Source organism: Vicia villosa, linkage group LG1, assembly GCF_029867415.1.
Source record: "Vicia villosa cultivar HV-30 ecotype Madison, WI linkage group LG1, Vvil1.0, whole genome shotgun sequence".
NCBI lineage: Eukaryota > Viridiplantae > Streptophyta > Magnoliopsida > Fabales > Fabaceae > Vicia > Vicia villosa.
In genome coordinates this window covers 63,158,092-63,178,664 of record NC_081180.1, presented here as the reverse complement: position 1 = coordinate 63,178,664, position 20,573 = coordinate 63,158,092, and the positions used below count along the sequence as shown (strand labels likewise).

At 33.0% G+C, this 20,573-nt stretch overlaps 1 protein-coding gene across 1 annotated transcript; it reads right to left on the bottom strand.

Annotated features, from left to right (window-relative positions):
• Positions 1-19,072: 19,072 nt before the first annotated feature.
• Positions 19,073-19,393, bottom strand: LOC131644148 (precursor of CEP5-like). Its single transcript, XM_058914571.1, has one exon. It carries the CDS (start codon positions 19,391-19,393, stop codon positions 19,073-19,075), a length of 321 nt encoding a protein of 106 aa, XP_058770554.1.
• Positions 19,394-20,573: the final 1,180 nt, after the last annotated feature.

Genomic DNA, 20,573 nt, shown 5'->3' with positions numbered 1-20,573 from the left:
ATCTTACACAGTTCTAACAAAGAAACGGTTAAAACTCAAAAGACGTTAGCAACAAATATATTCAACATGGCAGTCCTAATGGGTTCTAGGGTTCAAGAAAAAAGACATGTCTCAATGTGTAAATAACTAGACAATTAACTATAGAGAAATAAAGCAAACTCTAGAAATTTTCATTATAACAAGGATACACTTATAATCAGACAAAAAATATACATTGATCATTTGGATCAAATCTTACTTGTTTAAGTAATAAAAAATTGAGAGACTTAAAGCTAGATTGCAACATTTAATTTAGTCTTTTTGAATATTCATAGAATACATTGGTTAAGAATACAACTTTTTAAAATACAATGGCTATAAAACGGATTGATGACACCGCCTAAGAAATATAGACAAAAAACATCAAATTGTGCCTCTAAAGAAAGGGATGACGTTATCTAACTATTTCTCCTTGCTTTATAGTCTTTGGTGTTGGTGGATATGAGAATTTTAGCTAATATGGAAATATTTTATTTGGCTGCATCTTTTATTTTAGGGTAATGCTAATGTGTTTTAAGAACTAAATATAAAAATGTTTTAATTGAAAATTGTGCATTGTTTTTATTAAATATTTAGAATTTATTTATTTATTTATTTTTTCAATACAAACTTTTTAAGATATGCTCTTAGGGCACATGTTAGCATTATCCTTTATTTTATTGTTCTTGAAAATCATTCCCTTTTTAGTCTAAGTTTATTCCTTATACTATACCATCATTCTTTTGTTAAATTAGAATGTAGAGTTTTTTTTACCATATTATAATCATCTTTCTCTTCTTTTGAGGATGCATCTCCTTTTCAAATTTTTGCACTTCATACATCTTATCATAGATAACTTATGGATCATCTTTCCAAAGCCCCAGGGTATTATACATTTTGGAGAATTTGACTTGCCATCCCTTAGTTATATCTGTCAAACCCTCATATTATCTTAATGATAAAAATGCCTTTGATATTATTTATCCTAAAAAATTTATGAAAAAATTCACTATAACCAAGGCAATAAAAACAAGATTTCTAGTCGTGAAAACGACATGGTGTAGGGAAGAATTTCGCAGTTTCTAGTCAAATTTGTGTTTTTTACCGGAAATAGTGTTGGGAAAACGAAATTGTCGAGGAAGAACTACCGAAAATTTTGAAAATTCTAGTATTGGAAAAAATAAAAAAAACTTACTGGAAAATCTCAAAATTTCCGGTGAGTAACAAAAACTTCCGGAAATTTTTAAATTTCTAGTATACCAAATAATTTGCCTATATACCGGAGTTTCGGTAGTACAGAAAAATGCTTTACTTGCGTGGTCCAGAACCGACAGCGTCTTCTACAGATTCTTGTATAGAGTTTACGAAATTCTTCACCATTGACATTGTATGTTTTCTATGTAAAAATTTCAAAATTTAAAGGTTCCCTCATCTCTATGATATTAATAGTTTACTCTTTATATGTTGTAATTGACAGATTTTTATGTCTTGATATGAAGTTTTAGCATGGGCACAAACTACTGGTAAACGGCATGGTATTATTGTTGTTACCGTTTGTTCGAATACTGATAATGGAAAGCGAGAGAGGAAAGATAAATTGATTATGGGTTGTAAGAGAGGAGGAAATTACAAAAGGAATAATGCATCTGAAAGCAATAATTTCTCACAAGGCAATTATAGTATGAAAGTTAAATGTCCTTTTAGGTTGAGATTTGTGCCAAGTTAAATTGATTATGGGTATGGAAAAGTGGATGATGATTCCTGATATCGGTTACTATATTGCTTCCAGATACAATGTTATATTTTCTCCATTTTCAAAAGACTTAACATCATATTTTTCCCTATTGCCTTAACTCTACCAATGTATATGAGCATGCATATATCATTGTTGTTTGTTTTGTCAACAACAATCACTAGTTTCAAGTAAAGTTGAAACCTAATTGTCCAATACCTTCCGTCAGTGACCGTTGGAGACAGAATTGTACTAAAGATGCAAAAGCATGAGAATCAACATACGCGGGATGCTTTAGGCACTAGGAAGACATAATTAGGATGGCATCATAATTTGTTTTGTATTCTTATATTTAGCACAATTTTTATATGTACATATTTTATCGCATAGTTAATTTTATCGATTCAGTTATTCGGAAGAAAAAAAAAAGTAATGCAGAAACAAAGTGGAAAAGGCAATATGACTGTATACTGGACATTTCAAATTTGCATAATAGTTTGGTAATTACCAGTAATTTCAAAATTTTCAGCAAGAGGATGTAGCTATATACCGAAAAATTCAAATGTCTGGTGCTTTCATATTTGTTACAATAAAAATTGTAATTTTTTGAAATTTTCCGATAATTTACAAATTATTTTGAAAAACCCGGTTTTCAATGGATGGTATAACGGTAAAAAGTACTCTAAAAGTGGGGGTGTCAGGTATGACTGGCGGGTGGCAAGTTGAATCTTCTACACTTTGATTATCATCTTCTCTTTCCAAAACTTGAGCACAACACTACGCCGTAAAAGGGCTACGAAAGTGCTTTTTTGTCCTTTTCACTACAAAAAATATGCTCTGCAGCGACGTGGGAAACACGTCGCAACATGAAATATCACGTGGCAACAAAAAAGTAGCGACGTGGGCCACTACGTCGCAGGAGACAAAGTGGCAACTTGTAGCGACGTGGAGACCACGTCAGAAAGTAGCGACGTGCCTCCCACGTCGCAACAAGGAAACATGGGGAACATCCATCTGCACACACAACAGGCGTGGCAGGTGTGGGACAGTGTGTTTGCTGACCAATGTAGCGACGTGATTACCACATCGCTACATTAAATGCTTTTTTTTTTAAAATTTATTCACGCTAGATTTGTTTTGTTTTATATATTTTTTATAATTAATTAATATATAATAAAATATATATAATAAAATATATATAATAAAATATATATAATAAAATTTATATAATAAAATTTATATAATAAAATTTATAAAATAAAATTTATATAATAAAACCTATAAAATAAAATTTATATATTAAAATCTATAAAAACTAATTTATATAATAAATTTGTATAAAATAAATTCATATAATAAACATTATATAATAAATTCAATTAATTAAAACTAAAAATTTAAAACTAATACTGTTATGAATTAAAATGTAGAATATTTTACATAAAAATAAATTAAAAATAAATAAAATACAAAATGTTTTCAAGACGCATCATCCGGAAAATAATTATCCGGATTAAAATCATCAGCCACCCCGTCATCCTCCGGCTCTTGAGGAGGAGCATTACTGTAATTTCCACCTCCTTGCATAAACCGTCTCATCTGCTCCTCCATCTCAGCTTGCTTCTTCATAATGCCCTCCATCTGTCGCGCATGCTGCTCCTCCATATCAGCCTGCTTCTTCCGCATCATCTCGATCTGGGCCTCACTTTCGCGTCTCGCCAATTGCCTTACTAATTCAGTTTGTTCCTGTGTCAGATTTGGTTGACGCGATCCACCCTCTCCATCCTGAAGTCTTTGAAACAGATTGCGGTCACCACGTCTATAGCTGGCCGCCAAATTTCCAGCACCAAAAAAGCAACCATTAGGTCCTTTTTCTTTAATAACCTCACACCAGATATAGTGATCAACATCCGCATTTAGCGGCTCCCCCTCTGCTGGCATGAATTGAGGATTATTTTCCAGAAAAATGGCAAGTCGCCTATCATAATCTTCCTGCACAGATATTCAATAAAAAATGTAAGTTAAATATTTAAATGCATATTTAATTAGTCAATTAAAATATATTAAAAAGTTGCCACGTGATTTTCACGCCACAACTTATGATTTGCCACATGATTTTAATGTGGCAATTTATCAATTGCCACATGAAATTCACGTCACAAATTTTGTATTAATTTAAAAAAAATAAACAACGTAAATTTCACTTACAAGATACAACTTCGTGCGCTCGTCGACAAAACCTCCCGATCTCCTTGTCCGGGTCCTCGAAATCAGCTCAGGCATCAATGGTTTTCTCCCCAACTCCTTAGCCTAAATAATATAATTAAAAATAATTAGTAAAATATATTATGAATAAAGATGTAACTTAAAAAATTTAAAATTTTTACCAATCGTCGGGCATGCTCGGCGGTGCTAATACTTCCAACTGTGTTGACACAACCGCCCTTTTCAGATGCCCTCATCTTCTTAAAAGTTTCTGATTTAGCCCGGAATTCTGGACTCCTCCAATATGTAACAAGATCATGAAAAACCTCCTCGCCTATCCAGTTAGGACGGATGCCATGAAGCTCATGATTCTCCCTTACTCTCCGCAGCATATCAGACATTCTTTTAGAGCATCTGGTGTTGAAAACTTTCTGAACACTTTTTTCACTCAAAGGATCCCACACACATTTCTCCTGCAATAATGTATGACATTAAAATAAAATGTTAAGTAATTATAATGAGAATTTTATTTAAATAACTATAACTAAAACAATAAATTAAATGCATAACATATATAAATAACAATACCTTAAACATTCTAAACCATTCATCTTTATTTTTGACGTCCCCATAGCTCTTAAAAGCTGATTTATACATCTGCTGAATTATATAGCTAACAACCCTAGCAGCTGTCCGACTCGGCGTAAAACTGAAACAAAAAATGAAAATGTTAGATATAAATTTATAAAAAAAATGAAAAAGTATACATACTATAAAAGTTTTTAAATAGGAAACTTACTTGCTTCCTTCGGGCTGAATCCAAAATCTGCCGTCAATCACATGAATCTCATCAGGATCATCCCTCCCACGAAGATCAGCTCCATCTATCTCATCAACTGCCTCATCAACCTCACGTGCTGGTACATGTGTGGGATGTGGGGTGCGTGAGCCTCCAACCTGTGTGGGGCGTGGACTAGGAGATCGTCCAGCCTGTGTCGGACGTGGACGGGGAGATCGTCCAGCCTGTGTGGGGCGTGGACTAGGAGATCGTCCAGCCTGTGTCGGAGGTGTACTACTGGATCCTCCCGTATGCTGAAAGGAGGAAGTCATCTGCATGGGATATGAGAAACCAGATCCTCCAGTATGCTGGAAGGATGAAGGCATGCCAGTATGGGCGAATGGAAAGCTGGGCGGGGGCACACCAGTATGTGTGAATGGAAAGCTAGGTCCTGCCGCCTGCTGGAAGGACGGGGGCACACCAGGATGCTGGAAGGATGGCGGTACCGCTGAGTACTGGAAGGATGGTGGTACCCCAGACGGGAATGTGTGGGAGGAGAGTAATGGGGTAAAAGCCTGAGTACTGGCTAAAGACATATGATCAACACTCTGAGGGCGGGAAGACACGGCCATGGGAGGCGCCTCACATACTACTATCCTCGGACGTTGGGACTTCCTACCACTATCTTTACTCTTAGGTGGCATGTTACCTATTTTATTATTCACCAACAAAGATAATAAATTCATTAAGATCAATATATATTCATTAACACATAAATAGATATTCATTAACACATAAATAGATATTCATTAACACATAAATAGTTATTCTTTAACACATAATTAGATATTACTTAACACATAATTAGATATTACATTCAATGTTTAGTTATTCTTCATCTTCGCTATCCATATCATTCTCTTCATCATTCTCTTCATCATTCTCTTCGTCATTCTCTTCGTCATTCTCTTCATCATTCTCTTCGTCATTCTCTTCATTATTGTCATCGGATTCAAACTCTTCATCATTCTCTTCATCCACATTATTTTCAACCAACAATATAGATGCATCAACTTGATGTCCCTCAACAGTTGTGTCATTCAAACTTGTAATGTCTTCAGCTGCAACCACTTCATTAATTTGATCAACATCATCAACTTGATAGGCAACATCTTCTACTTGATCTCCGTTTTCAATATGACCTTGGGGTTTTGTTTTTATTACAACACACCATCCTCTTTTACGTGTCACAAATGAAGGATAAGGTACATAATAAACTTGCCTAACAATATTTGACATTATGAAAGGATCATACTCTTTGTATTTCCGGTTCATTTGAATCTCAACAGTACCGTATGACCTGTCTATTTTGGTGCCTCTACTTGGATCATACCATTCACAATAAAACAAGACAACTTTATTTTCTGAATCCAAGTAATGGTATACCAACTCGTAGATATGTTTAATAACTCCATAAAAGTCATCTTCACCACCATCTGTAACTCCTTTTACAAATACACCACTGTTTATGGTTTTTTTCCCTTCAGTCCATGCCTCAGTGTGAAACTTATATCCGTTCACGAAGTATGTGTGCCAATCATTTGCGCTTTGGATAGGGCCTTCTGCTAAGTTTCTCAAATGGAGTATTTCTGGAGTTGGTGGAAACACGGTAGACAATCTTTGCTTGAACCATAAGGGAAATTGAGCATGAATGACGCCGGATGTTGACTGTACACCGGTACTATGAAAATAGGCATTGTTAAATTCCCTACAAAATATACAGCATAAGTTAAATAAGTTTGGTATACAGACATTGTCAACAAAGGTAAAAAAACTATTGGGTAAACTTACTCAAGGTATTGTTTAACTTCAACGCAGTTGATCAAGACATGGACATGTGCGGATTGCATTTCTTTCTGGGTCAACCAATGCACACTCTTCTTTCCAGAAGGTCGACCTGGAAGACCGAATACCGATAAGGTGAATTGACTCCTCTGGTTGACATTTACCGGATTCCGTATGGTTCTAGGAGTTAACATCAAGTGATTGAAATAATGACTGCAAAAATGTGATGTTTCTCGATGCAGGTAATGTGCACATATAGAACCTTCAACTCTTGCTTTATTCTTCACTGATCGCTTTGAGTCACCCATGAACCTTTCAAACGGATACATCCACCTATATTGAACTGGTCCACCAAGAAAAGCTTCATATGCAAGATGCACAGGTAAATGTTCCATGGAGTCAAAGAAACCAGGCGGAAATACTTGTTCCAACTTACAAAGAATGATTGCAATGTTTTGGTCCAACTTCATGATGTCTTCCACTTTTAAAGATGACGCACAAATATCTCTAAAAAACTGACTAATTTCAGTTAGTGGATCAAGAACATGTTTGGGTAGCGAGCCAAATGCAATTGGTAACAATTGTTCCATGAAAATGTGACAATCGTGACTTTTCATTCCATGCAACTTCCCAGTGTTAGGGTCAGCACACCTTGATAAATTTGATGAATAGCCATCGGGCATTCTCAAATCTTTTAGCCATCGACAAACAGCTTTAGCTTCTTGGGAAGTCAGAGTGAAACAAGCCTTGGGTTTTAATAACTTTCCATTCGGTAGAGGCCTCAACTCCAACTCTCTTCTGTTACACCATTTTTCCATGTCTTGTCTGGCCTTTTCATTATCTTTCGTTTTGCCTTTCACATCCATCACTGTGTTAAATACATTATCAAAAAAATTCTTCTCAATATGCATAACATCGAGATTATGGCGCAACAAGTTATCCTTCCAATACGGGAGGTCCCAAAATATACTTCTTTTTGTCCAATTGTGCGTGACTCCGTATCCTTCAATTCGGCATTCTTTGCCAGTATCTGTAAATTTTGGTAGCTCACTAACTTTTTCCCATATAGCCCATGGTGACAATCGAGGCGGAGGCGCATCTTTCACTCGTACATCTTTTTTAAAGTTTGTCATGTTTCTTCTATAGGAGTGATTTCGTGGTAGGAATCTGCGGTGACAGTCAAACCACGAGCTTTTCCCACCTTTATCCAACGTGAACCCTTTGTTGTTTCCCATGCAATGCGGACAACCCATTTTGCCATGCGTACCCCAACCAGACAACATGCCATATGCTGGAAAGTCGTTGATGGTCCACATCAATGAAGCTCGCATTGTAAAGTTTTCTTTACGTGATATATCATAAGTCCATTCTCCAATCCACAATCTCTTCAAATCATCAATTAAAGGTTGTAAATACACATCAATTCCTGCTTTTGGACTCGAAGGTCCTGGAATGACGCACGTCAAAAACATGTATGGTTTTGTCATGCACATCTCAGGAGGGAGGTTGTAGGGGGTTACAATAACTGGCCAACAAGAATATGCAGTTCCCGACCCTTGGACATATGGAGTAAATCCATCAGAGCATAATCCCAACCTGACATTTCTAGGTTCTGCGGCAAAATCAGGATGCATCCGATCAAAGTGCTTCCATGCCTCGCCATCAGATGGATGCCGCATAGTGCCTGGACTTGTGTTATTTGTGTGATGCCATGTCATTTGACTTGCACTGTGCATTGAAGCAAACATTCTTTTTAACCTTGGTATTATCGGAAGATAAAACATGGACTTTACTGCTACACGGTCTTGATTAGTGTTAACGGCTCTACTTGGAACTTTATATCTTGGACTCATACAAAACTTACATTCCTCCAACAACCCATCTTGAGTACCAAACTCATTGTCGTAGAACAACATACAGCCATTAATGCAACAATCAATCTTTCTTACTCTTAAGCCCAACTTCGACACCAACTTCTTTGCTTCATAAAATGTTGTAGGCAAGTTGTCTTTCATTGCAGTTGAGTCCAACATCATCTTTACGAAGAATTCCAAACACTTATCAGGAACATTCCAATTTGCCTTGGCGGCCAACAATCTCACACACATTGATAACTTTGAGTCAGACGATCCATCAAACAACGGCGTATTCATCTCATTCAACAACTGATAAAATTTCTGCGCTTCCTCATTCGGCATCTCTTCCCCACCAAAATCTTCAGGCTCATCATAAGTCACGTTCACACCAAAAGCATCCTCAACCATATCACCAATCAGATTAAAGTTTTCCTCATATTCCACAGGCGGCCGACTACTTGAAGCATGAGAGTTGCTAGTCTCTGGTACGTTACTAGGCATTTCTTCACCGTTAAACGTCCAAACCCAATAATTTGCTATGAAACCCCTTCTATGCAAATGAGCTGTTATTTCCTGTGGGTCACTAATTATTGGTCTACATTCACATTTAAGACAGGGACACCTAACTCCTCCTTCGCTTCGACATAATTCCTGAGCAAACGCCCAACTGATAAACCCTTCAACTCCTACTATAAAATTGGGTTTAAGTCCCATTCTTCCTGGAAATGTTCTATCGTACATCCAACTACGATAATACCGATAGTATTCCATACTGCAAATTTATACAATCATTGTCATTTTGACTACATTTATACTAATATTTTTAACTACACATGTTATATTGAACCTATGTTAACCATAAAATTACTTTTTTATTAACTACATATATTAAAAATATTATTTAATAAAAATACTACTAATAAATATTTACTATTATTAAAAATATTATTTTTGATTCAACTATTAAACATGTACCAGATAAATAAATATTATCTATTAAAAAGTACTACTCATGTAACACCATAGTTCATAAAGATAATAAATATAATTTTTTTATTAAATATATAATAAATATTATATACAAAATGTAAATTTATAATATTTTATTTTTAATTTTTAAATATTAATAATATTTTTCAAACATAACTTCTATACATTCATTAAGATTAATATGTATCTTATTTTTAGTAATAATTTCTATTTTAAAAAACAATAATATATATTACATATAAAACATAGTCTATTAGATTTTTTTTAATAAAACTATTTTTATCAAATATATACAACAATGATGTACTTTTAATTGTAGTTTGTTTATATTTCTATTTTTCAAAAAATAACTTATTTTATATAAACATAAAAAACTCAAAACTTATATGTATAAAAATATTCTCTTTTTAATATTTTATTTTCATTATAATATAAATATATTATCTTTTTATTATAAACATAAAAAATTTAATTTCTATATATGCAAAAGAAGAAAATGTTAGCTTTATATTCTTTAAATTTTGTATTTCTCTAGTAGTGTAATAGTTTGTGAAAAAGAAGAAACATATTTACTTTTTGTCGTTTAAATGTTATTTTTTTTTAAATTTTGTATTTCTTTAAATTTTGTATTTCTCTAAATGTTATCACACTACATGAGTATGCAAGAGTATATTTATGTTTGTAGTAGTTATTAATTTATAATCTTACATTTAAACTAATTTAACTAATGTTAACATAAAAAATTCTGTTTTTAATATTTTTTTTCATAATTCATAATATAAATATATTATCTTTTTATTATAAACATAAAAAATTTAATTTCTATATATGCAAAAATAATTCTGTTTTAAAAATATTTTCATAATTTTCATAATTCTGTTTTTTATTTATATATTTATACATTTTCGTATATATAAAAATTAAACTTTAAATATATAAACTTAGAATAAATTTAGACAAAAAACAGAATATATACAAATTTAATTTATTAAACTTAGACCAAATAAATTTATTTAGTTATAAAAAACAGAATATATTAAACTTAGATTAAACTTAGATATTGTGAAATAAACTTACATTGTGAAATAAACTTAAAAAACATACAAAATAAATTGTGAAATAAACTTACATTTTCGTATATATTAAACAGAATATAAAAAACATAAAAAATTTATAAAAAACTTACATTGTGAAATAAACTTATATTGTGAAATAAACTTACATTGTGAAATAAACTTACATTTTCGTATATATTAAACAGAATATAAAAAACATAAAAAATTTATATATATATATATTAAACTTAGATATTGTGAAATAAAATCTATTTCAGAATAAATTCACAAATATACATTCACAAATATACAAAATAAATTTATTCCACACATTTAAATTTATTCACAGATTTATCCCACACATATAAATTCACAAATATACAAAATAAATTTATTTCAGTATATCACAATAAAAATAAAATATAAAAAATTACTAAAATACCTCTTCTTCAAATCTCCTTCACTCTTGTAGTACCTCTTCTTCACAATATTCTTCAATCTTCAAACTTCAATCCTTCAAAAAAAACTCTAAATTAAATTCAGAATAAATTAAATTATACAACAATGGAGAAGAATGGAGAAGAAATTACTAACCTTTGATTGATATTAAGACAACAATGGAGAAGAAAAGGGGAGGGGGAGTTGGAGCAATGGAGGGAGGAACTGAAGAAAGGGGAGATGCGTGGAGGATTTGTGAAAATGTTTCTTTCTGTTTCTTTCTGAATCTGGAACGCAAGGGTTTTGGTTTTGTGTATATAAGGACATCAGCGACGTGATGACCACGTCGCTACTTTGCCAGGTGGATAACACGTCGCTACACTTAAACGGTCATAATAATAATGACACATCTGTAAAAGTGACAGAGTTATATTCCCAAGTAATACGTTGCGACGTGGGAGTAACGTCACTACAAAAATTCAAAAAAATTCAAATCTCCCACCAACTACAACGTTAAAGTTTGTATTTTTTTATTTTTTACTTTTTATTAGCGACGTGTTTCACACGTCGCAACAGTTTTTTAAAAAAATCAACCTCTGACACGCCTGATTATAACGTTGGATTGATTTTTTTATTATAAAAGTTTGTTGTGACGTGGGTAACACGTCGCAACTACCCACGTGTTAACCACGTCGCTACCTATGTCGCTGGGGAAGAGTTTTTTTGTAGTGTTTACAGCGCTTAAAAGCGCTGCCTATGGTAGCGCTGCCTATGGTAGCGCTGCCGTAGGTAAAGACAACACTTTTTTTACGCCAAAAGCGCTGCCTTAGGTTACTTCAGACAGCGCTTTCCCCTGAAAAGCGCTTTCGTAGGTGGGTCTGTAGCAGCGTTTTCCCTTGAAAAGCGCTTTCGTAGGTGGGTATGTAGCAGTGCTTTTTCTAGAAAAAGCGCTTTCTAAAGTAGCCTTTAGCAGCTCTTTTTTTCCAGCTTTTATGCTTTCTTTTATCATCTTAGGCAGCGCTTTTTTTATTAAAAAGCGCTTTCGTTGCTAAACGCAATATTTTAAAGTGCAACCTGTAATTTAAGCCTCCCAGTTCGACCTGTAATTTATTTTTATTTTCAACCTGTAATATTTTTGGAAATAATCCCTAAACCTGTAATTCAAGCCTTATATATATATATATATATATATATATATATATATATATATATATATATATATATATATATATATATATATATATATATATATATATATATATATATATATATATATATATATATATATATATATATATATATATATATATATATATATATATATATATACCATTATTTCAACAAAAACCCGTATGTAGGACATTATATATCATTATAATCCAAAATAAAATATATACACCATTATAGTTCAATTCACATGTTTGCAACAGATACATATAACTAAATCATCTCTAACAATAACTAAATCAGAATAAGCCCGAAATTCTCAAAATCCGACGAAATTGTGTGTCTTATAATAATATTTATACTTAAAGATCAACCACAAAATTGTGGTACAGGTTCATCAATCAAGAAAGAAGTTAAAAATGAAAATTTTATTGAGATTCATTATCCAATATGATACAACAACTCTTTTAACAGTAGTAAATCAGTAATGGCACAAAACTAATATATGTTTCCAAGAAATCAAATAGATCCAATAACTCAAAAAGAGGGTAAAAAGAATAGAAGCTCAATCAACTTTAACTAACATCGCTATAGGAGACAAAAAAACAAAATAGAATGAGAATAACCTACATAACACTTTCGGAACTTCCTGGAAATTATGTACCTAATCTATGTCTTGTTATCTATGTTTAAACTCTATTGCAGCTAAAGAATAGAAAAGTAAATGTAGCTCTTTCAATGGCATAATAGAACAACTATGCGCTACAGGGGCTTTATCATCGAGATCAGCCGATATATAGAATAAAATGCCAGTCAATATCAATGTGTTTGGCTCTTTTATGGCTCATTGGATTGCTGATGTGATCACAAAAGACTTTACTTTTTTTCACTTTTTTTCTTCAAATGAAGGCAATATCATTCTTTATAGGGAAGAGAAAGACGAGGCAAAAGATTCTAACCGTCTTTGCTTCCATTGACTACTCATCCAAATATTTCGAAGAAGAATACCAAAACAACTATTTGACTTTAAAGCACTCTATGTTTTAACTTGTCAAACAATGCACTTTCTAGTAAAATTTCATCCTCTATTGGCTCTATTGGAAATCTAAAGCAGTTTGAGTCCTTAGATATATCAAACAACTCTTTGGAATGAGAAATTCACATAGAGATTTCTAGTATTTCTTTTCTATCATTCCTAAACCTCCTTTTTAACAAACTTTCAAGAATGATACCTATAGTTACTCTAATTCAATCATTTCAGGAAACTTTCTTAATTGGTAACGAAAAATTACGAGGCCCTCATTTAACTACAAACTGCATCAGCATAAATACAAGTTCACCAACCACAAAATCTGCATAGTAATATATCTTACATGAGCCATGTTGAGTTCAGTACCTGTTTACTTTACTTTAATTTAATAAGATTGTAGTCTGTTAAAACTTTTCCCCGCAATAGACAAAAATCTTCCATCTGCAATTATAATTTTCTTGTTACAAGAACATGTAGAATAACATATGAACAAATATGAAAGAGCATCCACATGGTTAAAAGCACCTGAACTAAATCAATGATCCATGATGTAGTTTCTAAAATAGAGGGGAAGTACTAAGATTGCTATATATTTTGGCCAAATTACTGCTAGGGCTACTAGATGCCAAATAGGACATAATGCCAAAATTCTTAACTGTATCACTGCACGTATATTTAGAGCCAATTTCGCCATCCAATGGGTTCATTAGCCATGTCATTATCAGGTCAGAGACTTTTGTGCATCCCATACTACAACATACCATTAGTCTATATCAGATTCATTTGTCACATGTCAGATAATCCATCTTTCTTCTACACTAGATTCATTAGTTCTTGGGGTAGTTATCTTGTTTGTGATGTGGGAAGGAAGGGCTTATCTAGTGTTGATCTCTAGAGTAGAGAGTCCAGAACTAGCATCTACATGCAGAACTATAGTTTTTGGTGCAAAACTACTAATAATACCAACTTGAAAGATAATTTGTATTTAAATTGATACAAGAAACTAGGTTAGGTAGCTCTCTCCTATAGAATATTCAAAATGTAAATCAGTTTTCTGTTACAACTGAGTTGGTTTAATTTGGTTGAATTCCAATGGGTGAAAAAGGGAAATGGCAGTGGCGTAATGATTCTTAGTCCTAACTAACAAGGAACCCTAAAATCTTGTCAAATTGAACAATGGATGGAGTAGAACGCATTGGTTATTGAAATCATTTTTTGAAAAATCGTATATTTCATTTTTTCATGTATTGAAATCTTTTAGAACCACAAAAAAAGACATTTAATAAACAATGCACATAGATTCGAAACACAAGATCATGACCCCTGCCGAGTTCGAAACAAGGTGAATGACTCCAAATACCCTACTAGTTTAGGACTTCTCCATTCAGTGCTAATTTTGTTTGATAAGCACTTGTGCTATAAGCTGCTGCAAATAAGCTGTTTATCAAACAGGCCCATAGTTATATAATTCTACAAGTTGTTAGGGTGATCTAATCTGCAATTGCATAAGAAACTAACTAATTATTAACTTACAAGCACTGGCCACAACTCAGAAGCCAAACACAATAACTCAGAAGCCAAACTCAATGGAAATAGACGAACAAGAAGATATCACACAATGAATCAGAAAAAAATGTAAATGGATAGGCCTAGGGTTCTATCAACAATCTCTAAATCTGTAAACACTTACAGTTGGATGTAAATAGAGGTGAGAATGAGAGTTATAATACTTACATTTGAGATGAGAGTGAGTCGGAGGAAGTTGTAGTCGGAGTTACACTCGCGTAGGGAGTACCGGTCGTAGTTGCAGTCGCGGAGGAAGGGGGTTCTTCGCAGAAACAAGAAAATGGAAGGGATTTAGGGCTTCTGGTTTTGTTCGTGATTCATAAGCAATTTTCGTTTGGGAGAAGAAGAACGATAGGGTTTCAATAGATTTAGGGAATAGAAGAACGATGTTCGTGATTTAGAGAAGAAGAACGATGAGAGTTTGTTCTTTTGTTCGTGATTTATGGATTCAGTAGATTTTTTGTTTGGGAGAATTAATCTATTTTTCAATTTCAATTTTAATCCAACTAAGGCAGCGCTTTTACAAAAAGCGTTTTCTAATATGAATCTAAAGCAGCGCTTCCCAAGAGCGATTTCTAATGTGAACCTATACAAGCGCTTTTAAATTATTATTTTTTTAAATTTATTTGACCTTAGACAGCGCTTTTTGAAAAAGCGCTAGCTAATGTGGTCCTATACCAGCACTTTTGTAAGCGCTTACTAATGTGGTCTTATACCAGCGCTTTTCAATAAGCGTTGTCTAAAGTCTGAACTATACCAGCGCTTTTACTCCTTTTTTAATACAGTTTCCGTGTTTTATTTTTTATTTTACTTATAGCAGCGCTTTTGTATAAAAGCGCTATCTAAGGGACGCTGTCTAAAAGCTATTTTGACATAGTGCAAGCCTGCAATTTTCCAAGTTGACATTTGTGCTAGTGTTGTGTAAGAACGGTAAAGCCAAGATGATAGGAACATATGCTTCTTCTTCAATGTAGACAATTACAAATTCAACAAGATAAGCAAATGTTCCAATATTCACTAATACATCTTCAATTATTGTGTCCATTGCCTTTCCACCTATTCTTATCATTATAGAGAGTTACATCAACTGGATGCTCTCCCCCAAATTTGATAATGCTAGGGAAATGCTAAGTAGTCCTATAACGCATGGCATATTGAAACTCCATGGATCAGGTTTTTTTGGTGGAAGTTTCCATCTGATGATTGCAATACACCCTTCTCACAAGTTCACTATCTCGTTGTATGTAAATTTTCTTTTCTTTGCTAGGTGTTACTTTTAAATTTTTTGCATACGTTAGGATTTGTTGAAGTCCCTCAACGAATGGCATAGTTACAATTAAGTTGTTTAAAAATAATAGAAATTTTATATATTGTTCTTCTTCAAATCTCTTATAATTATATGTGGGTATGGTAATGATTTAGGAATTACATGCTGCATTGAGTGTTCTATATGCTGCCCTTAGAGAGGCGTTTGTTTTTTAGACCAGGCAGCTTGCCGGTTATATGTGTCTATTTTAGGTATGACTAAATTGTTATTTCTTATTATGTGAGTTTTATTTATGACATTATTTATATTTATCCGAGTCTTTATTATTGTGAAGTGTCGGATATGCAAGCATTTCACGTCTATTTATGACAGGCGAGTTATTGCTACCACTGTTGGATGCCCACGAACCAAGAGATGGAGAGGCAGGCATGCACAAACGAGAGGTATTGTGGAGTACAGGAGGAGAATTGATGTGTTGGATGTACGATGTCATCTAAACTCCCCAGACAAACCATAGAGTGGGTGAGGAGTTTGAAGACGCTACATTTTTCTAGTTATCTAAAATGACAGGGGTTAGTGGCTAGACACTTATCTGAGAGGTGTCTACGCCAGTTTGGATATGTCCAAGACATCTCACGCTAGTCCTGGCTTTTCCATCTGAGGGCATTTATACCTAGTTTCGTGGTAACATTATGAGGTCTGCACGTGCCATTAGAGATCGTGCAATGGTGGTTCAGTTTCCTGCAAAGTATGTGGATAGATATTTGGATTGGTACCTTATTGTATTACACCCTCGCATCATTCCACCTAGGTAGCATGAAGATAATACTGGGCCTTCTCACATTGGATTTGCACATGATGAATCTTGTCATGCTGATGTTAGGGTACCTTTTGATGACGTATCAATGCCTCCACATGATGTGGATGACGTTCAACGCCTGTAGATAATAGTTGTCATTATGAATAACCTCATGGGTTCGTTGAACCCAAATGACAAGGTTTCTAGTTTGGCATCGCAGACAACAAGCATAGCCCGTGGGGGACCTATTTAAACATTATCATTATTATTATTGTTATTATTATTTGTATATTAAGTGTAGCATTATTTAGACATTTGCACAACACTATTTATTAGATAACATTTTTGCACTTCCAATGATGCATGATGAACATAACTTTACATTTGCTAAACGGTTACATAACTTAGACAAACGATTACATAACTTAGAAAACAATACTACCTCCGTTTTTTATTATAAGTCGTTTTGGACTTTTCACACATGTTAAGAAAAATAATAATTATTGTATGAAAATGAAAAATTATGAAGGTTTTTACAAAATTATCCTTCATTAATAACATGTTGAAGATAAATTTACATTATTGAAAGGAGAGAGAATAATAAATATTTAAGGATATAATAGGAAAAACATCATTAATTATTCATTAGAATTGTAAAGAGACTTATATTTAAATAAAAAAAATTCCAAAGCGACTTATAATAAAAAAACGGAGAGAGTAAAAAATAAGAAAACCTAAACACTACCACATGATCGTGGACGTTTGAAAATCTTGATTATGTTTTCAATAGATCTATAAATTGTTGCATCAAACTCGATCAGTCCCTTTGTCATCCTACGGTGATATGATCTCCATATAACTTTCAAATCTTCATCGGTCTTCAACTCAATAAGGTTGTATTTCATCCTTTCATCAGTATCTATCTAGTCTTCTTGAAACTCGATCTAATTCACCTTTTTATTATCGGTGGCAGACAACAAATCATTCAACGTCGATCTCAAAACTGCAAGACATGTGGTATCCTTCGGGAGCCAAAACTCTATGGGAAGTTTCACTCCATTGAAGTACACTTCTGTCTTGAACAAAAATTGAGGAAGAGACTTTGTAAGATGTTGTTCGTATCAACACATGACCCATATTTATATAACTTTGGATTTATTTTGGACCAGACAAAATGATATGTGCAATCAGAGTCATACAAAAGTATCATCAAAATCTCCGCCTTTTAATTTTAACTCTTTTACAACTATCCAGTAACTTTTGAATTTTTTCAAAAATCCAATACTAGCAAACATTTCGGATATTTTGAAAAATCCGGTGCACTGAATTTTTCATATATACTACCGGATTTTTTGCTATGTAACGAATTTTATAGATTGTTCTATTGGATACTTTGGCTTAAATTTTCATAAGGATAATATGGTTATTATTGAAATTTGAGGGGGTGTCAAATATAACCGGGAGTGTCAGGAAGAAACTTCTATAAATTTCTTCCGCATTCTATGTCAGTTATATGGGCTAGAGCTCAATTTTGTATGGGCTGAAATATTCCTTTCAATTTGGAGAGCATTGCACAATAAAACAGTTGAACAAATTTGATCAGCGCTGCTATATATTACGATGATCTTTTTAGAAGTACTGATGCATCATGAAATTAAATTCATGAATCATAGTACGATTGATGTATGATAAAATAAACTATACTATAAAAAACAAAAGTATTTGTGTACATTTTACAGCATGTAATAAATCAATAAAAAATTATACATTTTCCTTTTATTATAAATATTTCATTTATTTTCAAGAAATGATTTTCTGTTGATTGATTTAAAGGAAATGTTTCTAGTTACAAAAATGGACAAATTATTTATAGTCTTTGTATTAAAACACACTAGCACCATTTTATTTGTCTACCTCCCATCTATTTTATTTCATTTATTGATTATAAACTATCATCAGCTTTTGTCGAAAAAAGTGTTGTGATATATATATATATATATATATATATATATATATATATATATATATATATATATATATATATATATATATATATATATATATATATATATATATATATATATATATATATATATTCGATTTCATCATAAATGTATATATTTGTATACTTCATGAGAAATGTAAAACATGTGGTACGTGCATAATAATTAGTTTTAAAATTCACATAAATAAAACTTAATAGACTTCACATTTATAAATCATTAAACTTTTTTTTTTCATTTCCTTAATCATAGAGATACATGCAGGGAATCAAAACATTAATACAAAATAATATATACATATGGAATATCGTGAAGCTGGTGGTTTAATTGTGAACAGAGTGTCCAATACCGGGGCTATGGCCAGGAGCAGTAGGCCTAAAATCGTTGATGTCATGAGCGGGAGAAGGAGGAGATGGTTCTCCAGTTGCACCATTAACCACCACATTTGGTGGAGAGAGTGTTGATGTATTTGAAACTGAAATGGTAACATGAATGATATCATCATTATTAGTCTCATTATGCTTCATAAGGCTTTGGTTAACTTCATTGGACTTTAGGTATCGTCCCTCAATGGACTCGAATCCTTGGTTGAAAACAATGAGTGCAAGAAAAATCAAAGAGAGAACGGTTTTGTTTTGTGCCATTTGGAGATAAAGAGTATTAATTTTGAACTAAGATTTTGAAAGCTTGCAATGAAAAGGAATATGCGAAAATCTCAACAAGAGCTAATTAAGAAGAATATACTATAATGCAATTTGAGTTATGAATCTTAAGTTCCATGATGTGGCTTTATATAGAGCTGAAAGAACATGTGATGTGTGTGTGTGGGCCACCACATAGAATATGCTTTTTGAATCTCCTGTTGGAAGTTAAATGGTGGGCTAGTAGTGGGAGAACCTTTTTGGTTTTGATTCTCTCTGGTTTCGATGAAGTGCGCCTCCAATGTATGGTGGTTTTTGGACTCTTTTTTCTATTTAGTAACTAGTATGTTTGCATAGTTTTGGGACTCTTTTTACTAATAAATGTCAATAGAAAACCACATGGTCAGAAAGGTGTTATAGGTTTTGAAGTGATTAATTTAAGACCGTCCAAGTTGTTAAAGGTGGAGAGATTCTTTGTTACTATATATGATATAAGGAAGGGACATAAGAAAACTATTAATTACTATGGAGATACCAACATTATATTGATTATTGGGCATCAAAATTTAGATGACAATTACAATGTGTTTTTGTTTTGTTTGATATTCCTGTGCTGAACAGAAAATAATACTTTGGTGATGTCTATAGTGAAAAGTCTCCAACTGGACGGTAGATATCTATGGTGGTCGAAAATGGGGAGTATCTCTAAAGTTAATATTCCAACACTTAAGTCAGAAAATATAAAGAGATTGAATTTGCAAGTATGTAGTGAATCATAAATTGGTGTGAAGTTGAGTGACACTTATATAGGAACTACAGTTAAAACCGTTTTTGGTATATGTGACATCTTATGCGTAGTATTTTCATATGGGTCCAATGGTTGAGATGGAACAATGTCTTGCTTCCGTGCAGGGCTCCCCAAGAAGAACACACTTGTTCGTCAGCTTGAATGGAGGTGGTTGTTGGATTGAGCCTCCTAGTTAAGTATTAAATTGTTCTCTAAGATATCATGTAATGTTATCATCGAAACATAAGGCCGGATGCAGAATCAAATCTTGTTTTTACAATCTCCCTTTTTTTATGATGACAAAACCATATATTTTGATGAACAATTTATACTAGGTTTAAATCACATAAAAACATATTCAGAGTTAGCTAAACAGCTCCCCCTGACAATGATACT